General features: G+C 37.9%; 1 protein-coding gene across 1 annotated transcript in view; it reads left to right on the top strand.

The window, feature by feature from the left end:
* Positions 1–6,815: 6,815 nt before the first annotated feature.
* The window catches only part of LOC138051911 (ZP domain-containing protein-like), a 23,468-nt gene continuing 22,783 nt past the window's right edge, over positions 6,816–7,500 (top strand). Inside the window, exon 1 of the mRNA XM_068898216.1 lies at positions 6,816–6,965. Within this exon, the coding sequence (XP_068754317.1) occupies positions 6,893–6,965 (73 nt within the window). The 5' untranslated portion in view covers positions 6,816–6,892. The remainder of the gene's footprint in view (positions 6,966–7,500) is intronic.

Raw genomic sequence — 7,500 nt, 5'->3', positions numbered from 1 at the left:
ATCATTATCATTATTATTATTATTATTATTATTATTATTATTATTATTATTATTATTATTATTATTAATTTGCGACTATAACTTGCGGCTAAATTTCCATATCTTGTCTCATCTTTTTTTAAAAAATGTTGAGCCTAGGGTATGTTATGCAAACGGTTTAACTAGAGTCCGGTCCCATTGCCGAAGAATGCATGGAAACTGCTTACGACCTTTCAGCTTGCGAACGAAATGGCGTGCTTTCTTCATTGTTTAGGAAAATACGCGTTTCAAAATAGTCAATCTCTTTGGCTTTTATATTTGTGACGATGGTAAGCAGCTGCTTTATCACTAATATCAGGCATTTCTTCGGTTTTATGTGGAAAATATCGTAATTATGCGGAGGATGCGGATTTTAGGGAATTCGCCGCATCCTATCAGATGCCAGGTATTTTTGTAATTGTTTACATTACGGGTTTTTTTTTTTTGAACGCACGCAGTGTCAGTTTCAATGAAATCCGTGTACTACTTGTCGGACGGTTTCATTTCAAGATCGATCAAGAGCACGCTTTTAAAAGGTAGTAGTAGAGCAAAAGTATGACAATTTCAAACCAAATCAGTATATGTATGCTAAAAAACGAAAACTGAATGAGCGTAAATTGTGCGGTATCAAAGACGTAAATGATACAAATTGACATAATGAACCGTTACTATCTAAAGACTTGCACTTCAGTGCGCTACGCAAAGTTTGAGTCCATTATGTTATCCGTTTCATTGTGAACTCATTTTCTGGAGGCATACACATACAAGATGTTGTAAACTTCAACTTTTGACCTTCAAACCTGGTAAATATTTATGTCACGCAATCTAACGATAGGTTTCTTTTGCCTCGTTCATGCCGTGTATTCGTATCGTTATTGTTGCATGAGAAATGTTGTTTTGTTTTTGTTGTTTCTTTTCGAATAAAATTACATCCTCGTTTACGTATGTATGTGATAAAAATAGACTCCAAGGAAGATGGTTAGTGGATGGTTTGAAACGCGCAAATCGTTGTAATAATTTACGACGCTTATTGTACAATCAAGTACAGATCTGCTAACACTTGTTGAGAGTAGAGAAAAAATGCACCGCCAACAACCACAAATAAAATTAATAAAATACGTATAACCTGCAAGTAAAAAAAATATATTGCAGACTAAATACTCCCACCTTCGTCACTTTTCTAATGGTTGGCTCTAAAAAGGGCGTTGAAAATTTTCTGGCTTGTCCTCAGTAATCTCGTAAAAGTTATGAGGATGATCGAAAGACATGGGAGGCCAAACAGGTAGGGGTGAAAAAAGGGTAATTAAGAAAAAAAGAAAATTGGTTACCCGCATGTATTAAAATAAAATAAGCATGCAGTAACTGAGGATTGGACACTAGTCAGCCCTTCAGTGTCCCTCTTCCACACTCTCCCGTCCAGGCCAAATTAACAGGAAAGGCAGTGACGTTTGGAGAGTACATTTGTTAGTAATGTAATTTAACAGTACGGGGTAACACTTTTCACGTGCCAGCCTGCTGATTGCCTCTTAAGTTCTTGATTGGACGCCGTTTTAGGCAGGCACTTGGCTGGCAACCGTGAAAAGTGTTCCGCATCTCGAAGGAAGGTATAGGATTTTGATTTTCTTCGAGGGCGAGCTCCGGGCCGTGAGGATGAATTCTCGAGCGAGAAGTACCAGAAGAAGCGTGAATCTTTCGGCTATTCTCCTGCGAAGTTTCAAAGCGGAGCGATGCGATTTTCTGGGGAAAAATCGCCCGGGGCTGGAGCCGTTCAAAAAATTAGCTTCCTCCCTTGTCCTTCTATTGAGAGGCATAGTAAACAGCGAACTCGAAATCTTCAAAATCGTTCGAAGATTGACTGAAAGATTTAAGTTCTCAGGATTACTTCGTGGGTTTTATATTGGTTGCTAATTTTCCAGCATCACAATCGGGGGCAAACTGTCCGGGGAAAATTGTCCATGGGACAAAAAGAAAAGAAAAAGTACACTTTGTATGCAGCGCGATCGTTTTTTCGCAAATTCGGACTTTTAACTCAAATACTTAGGGACGCTTTTAAACACTAATCAACAATATGATGATTTTCTGGTTGCATGATGCACCTAAGAACAACTCAGTTTGTTGTCGAACTCAGTATTCCACACAACTTGCAGAAGTTCCTAGAACGTTTTCAAGATCAAATTACAAAAAGGGAAAAAAATAAGAACGTTAACGCTCAGCCTCAAAAAAGACGTTCTTGTCAAGTTAAGATGCTGCTCATCGCAGTTACTAATTAACGTTACTTGAGCAGTAACGAAAGAAAAAAACTGAAATAGGCTTGAATGGTATACGAACACTGACCTCTGCGATATCGGGTGTAGTGCTATCAAGCCATCTGACAGTTGAAAGCCTCAATATTCAGTTTCTGCTGAATATTTATCAATAACCCATCCTGTCATTTTGTTTGACATCAAGACAGATGAGAATTTGCATTCTTCGTCCTTCAACATTTATTTTTCGCCTGAATAACTGATTATCTTCTTATGAAGAACCAAAATTATAGCTTTGCATTTGGTATTTTTAATCGTTTGTGCCCTAATGTTTGTAGGGAGTGTAAGAAAGGATGATGGCTACGGCAACGAAAAAACGACAACGCAACAAAACAAGAGTATCATTGGTTAAAAGAAGAAAAGTAATCGTGCAGCACGCATTTTAGCACGCTTTTTTGTGGTTGTCTACGTAACAACGACGCGAAATCATCAAAATCAAAGTTATGACGACAACGCGAACCTTTCATTCCATATTTTTACTCGGAAATCGGTCGCTCCAATTAATTTTCAGGATACTTAGCCCGCATTGTGCCGCTGTGAACGATTTGGAATAATCGTAAAAGACCGTTACGATAGTGCAAAGTTATATTTTGAGGTGACGTTTTCGTCGAGGTCGACGTCGTAAATCTTTAATTCCCTAGCACTCTTCACTTGGCACAACCAGTATTTGCATGCCATTATCACCCGAGGACATTAAAGTTTATTGTCCTGTCCCTTCATCGGCTGGCTTCTCTTATGACAAATGTCTTTCCATGGGTAGGCCACAAAAGTTTCTCTTGTACACTAAGTGCTTTGCTACCACTGAGCGACTTATTTTGAATGCTCGTATATGTGCGCTATTTCAGTCGTGTAACTTGCTGCAATAAAACGAATATTTTTTCCTATCTTTACGAGCGATCTTCCTGTTAAAAGCACTCTCTAGGGTGAAACCCAGTGATTGAGCAAATAAAAGTAGCCAACGAAGTAAACTGATTTCGTACTAAATAAGCTTTCAGTTCCTTTGTTTGCTTTTATCAAAATAATGTAGTTTGCAAATGGCAGACTCATTCGAACTACTGCTCTGGAGGTGAATCAACAAACGAAACCATGTAATATTGGACGTTTTTGTACTAGAGGCGCATAATGCATCTAAACGACTTTGGGCAATTTATTTTAATGCGTCTTTCAGTTCCGTCGTTATTTAATTCGTCCTGTGTAAGGGCATGCGAGAGACGCGTTATGCGTCCACACGAAGAAAATCGTTTAGTGCGTCTTTTGAAGAGGAATAAATGACGGACAAAAAGACAAGTTTAAATAAATTGACAGAGGTGTCCGGACGCGTTATTCGACCATACTATGAAAACGGCCAAAGAAAGGGAACAAGCTGATGTTTGAAGATTTTCGCTGCAAACTATGAACTTCTTTTTGTCTCTTGATAGAGGCTAGGAAGTGTGTACTGTTTAAATTAACCAGATAAAACATGTTTGAAGTGTTAATATTTTAGCACAGTCTTGAAGGAAAGAGTCTTACTTAGAGAAAACTATCTCTTTGAACTGATAATTGGTTTTTGTCTGTCCCAATTCAATTGCCGAACACTTATATGGCTTATCACTACCGTCTGCTAACATTCCTTGGTGTTATTTCGCTTTTTATTCTGTCAGTCACTTCTCAAGGTAAACATTTTTATGTTAAATCTGGCATTTCTCGTTCCTTCCTTATTTTATAAGTCTAAAGCTTCTGTAGAGAGTACAAATTAAATCACTGAAAAGAATATCGGTTTTTCATGAGAGGGGAAACTGTAGCGCTCGAACAAAAACCTTATGTCTTTTCCACCGAGGCACTTTCAATTGCAAAACCAATAAATAAACATAGACAGAAGAACATTATCTGAAATAAGTAAATGCAACCTTGACGTGTCGCATGCTTTAACAGTAAGCATTACAATTTTGAAAACTGTTTATATATTAATTCCGATATATCTAGGCCCGGTTGCATAGAACTTCTTCCTAAGAGTCCACTTAAGGAGACCAGGTAGAGTCCATATCTGTCGAACTCAGTATTCCACACAACTTGAAGAACATCCCTAGAACGTTTTCAGGATCAAAGTACAAAAAAGACAAAAAATAAGAACGTTAACTCTCAGCACCAAAATTAGACGTTCTTGTTAAGTTAAGATGCTGATCATCGCAGTTACTAATTAACGTTACTTAAGCAGTAACGAAGGAAGAACCTGAAATATTAAGGCTTGAACTGGATTCGAACACTGACCTCTGCGATACCGGGTGTAGTGCTATCAAGCCATCTGACAGTCGAAAGCCTCAATAATGATTCAGTCTCTACTGAATATTTATCGATAACCCATCCTGTCATATTGTTTGACATCAAGACGGATGAGAATTTGCATTCTTCGTGCTTCAACGTTTGTTTTTCGCCTGGGTAAATGATTATCCTCTTATAAAGCAACAAAATTATAGCTTTGCTGCTGGGGCCCGTTTCTCGAAAGTCCCGAAACTTTACGGGCACGATTCCCTCTGTATCTCAAGAATGGAGAGGATTTAAGTCGTCAAACTTCACAGTCAGTTTACCTTTTGTTATCTTCAAAACATGTTAAAAGATCGGCTTTTCTGAACAAGCGGTTGGTAGGTTCACAAATGGCTTTTCGGGACTTTCGAGAAACAGGCGCCAGAGTAGGCAGTTGGATCAGTTATAAAATAGGTGTGGTTGCCAGAAAGTGTTAGATTCACTTCACAGGTAGCTTAATTTTTATGGCACAAAGACGGGCGAAAAATAGGTGGCTGTCTTAGAACGATTCTATCTTTAGACTTTTTTCAGTGACTTGTCACTTAACGGATATTAAAATTGCATTGAAAATTCCCGGAAGGAACAAGAGGTGCATTGCATTTTTGGTATTTAATCGTTTGTGGCCTAATTTTTGTAGGGAGTGTAAGAAACTAGGGACCTTTAGATTCTACGACAAGGACGAGAACGAGTACGAGTTTTGACCACCCGTTTTTAGCGAAAATACTAAGGAAATTTATAACCCGTACGCTTAATCTTATACTCTTTGTTAGCAATATAGGTTGTTCAGTTATTCGTATTGCTGGTAACTGCGCCTTTTTGCTCATCGAAAAAAGCCAAAAGTGCTACCGTGTTGTTGACTTGTTTTGATTCGACGACATTTTTGCAAAACCTTGTACTAAAATGACGACGGCATCAAGTTTTTCCCGCCAAAATGACGATGGTTTGCGCGCTCACTGTTGTCTTATGAGAAAATCTCGTACTCGTAGTCGTTCTCGTACTAGAATCTAAAGCTCTGTACTATGACGGCTACGGCAACGAAAAAACGACACTGAACGCAACAAAACAAGAGTATCATTGGTTAAAAGAAAAGTAATCGTGCAGCACGCATTTAGCACGCTTTTTTGTGGTTGTCTGCGTAACAACGACGCGAAATCATCAAAATCAAAGTTTTGACGACAACGTGAACCTGAAATCGCTCGCTCCAATTACTTTTCAGGATACTTAGCCCGCATTGTGATTTGGAATAATCGTAAAAGACCGTTACGATAGTGCAAAGTTATATTTTGAGGTGACGTTTTCGTCGAGGTCGACGTCGTAAATCTTTAATTCCCTAGCACTCTTCACTAGGCACAACCAGTATTTGCATGCCATTATCACCCGAGGACATTAAATTTTATTTTCCTATCCCTTCATCGGTAGGCTTCTCTTATGACAACTGTCTTTCCATGGGTAGGGCACAAAAGTTTCTCTTGTACACTAAGTGCTTTGCTACCATTGAGCGACTTATTTTGAATTATCGTATATATGCGCTATTTCAGTCGTGTAAATTGCTGCAATAAAACAAGAATATTTTTCCTATCTTTACGATCGATCTTCCTGTTAAAAGCATTCACTACGGTGAAACGCAGTGACTAAGTGAATAAAAGTACCAGTCGGACTTATCTATCTCATCAAAAATCAGCCAACGAACTAAACTGATTTCGTACTAAATAAGCTTTCAGTTCCTTTGTTTGCTTTCATCAAAATAATGTTTGCAAATGGCAGACTCATTCGAACTACTGCTCTGGAGGTGAATCAACAAACGAAACCATGTAATATTGGACGTTTTTGTACTAGAGGCGCATAATGCATCTAAACGACTTTGGGCATTTTGTTTTAATGCGTCTTTTAGTTCCGCCGTTATTTAATTCGTCCTGTGTAAAGGCGTTATGCGTCCACACGAAGAAAATCGTTTAGTGCGTCTTTTGAAGAGGAATAAATGACGGACAAAAAGACAAGTTTAAATAAATTGACCAGAGGTGTCCAGACGCGTTATTCGACCATACTATGAAAACGGTCAATGAAAGGGAACAAACTGATGTTTGAAGATTTACGCTGCAAACTACGAACTTCTTTTTGTCTCTTGACAGAGGCTAGGAATTGTGTACTGTTTAAATTAACCAGATAAAACATGTTTGAAGTGTTAATATTTTAACACAGTCTTGAAGGGAAGAGTCTTACTTAGAGAAAAGTTATCTCTTTGAAATGATAATTGGTTTTTGTCTGTCCCAATTCAATTGTCGAACACTTATATGGCTTATCACTACCGTCTGCTAACATTCCTTGGTGTTATTTCGCTGTTTGTACTGTCAGTCACTTCTCAAGGTAAAATTTTTATGTTAAATCTGGTACAGCTGATTTCTCGTTGTTTCCTTATTTTATAAGTCTAAAGCTTCTGTTGAGAGTACAAATCAAATTGCTGAAAAAAATATCGGTTTTTCGTGAGAGGGGAAACTGTAGCACTCGAACAAAAACCTCTTGTCGAGCAGAGTAGAGAATCAACATTTATTCAATTCTATAAATTTTGCGGGATCATGCGTTCAGTGGTAAGTGGGCAACATTCTCTCGGACGATCGAACAACTTTGCGTCGTTTTTCATAGAAACTTGAGATGACAAAACTGAGAAATTATCATTAGTTAAGAATTTCTGTTTCCTTTCTTTTCGTGTTTAAGATATTTTTAAATTAAAAAATCAAGTTTATAATTATTAAGTGAAAAAATTTAGTCGGATGGAATTCAGTAATGGTAAGTTTACAAAATTGTATCGTACGGTGTAGCAACCCTAGCATGTTTTCATAGAACTGATTTAGATGACTTTTGATACTAAAACGTAAGCCGGTTTGTCCACTAAATTAGACAC

The sequence above is a fragment of the Montipora capricornis genome, chromosome 6 (assembly GCF_036669925.1).
Source record: "Montipora capricornis isolate CH-2021 chromosome 6, ASM3666992v2, whole genome shotgun sequence".
Lineage (NCBI taxonomy): Eukaryota > Metazoa > Cnidaria > Anthozoa > Scleractinia > Acroporidae > Montipora > Montipora capricornis.
Note: the sequence above shows the minus strand (reverse complement) of the source record. Positions and strands in the feature narration are given on the sequence as shown.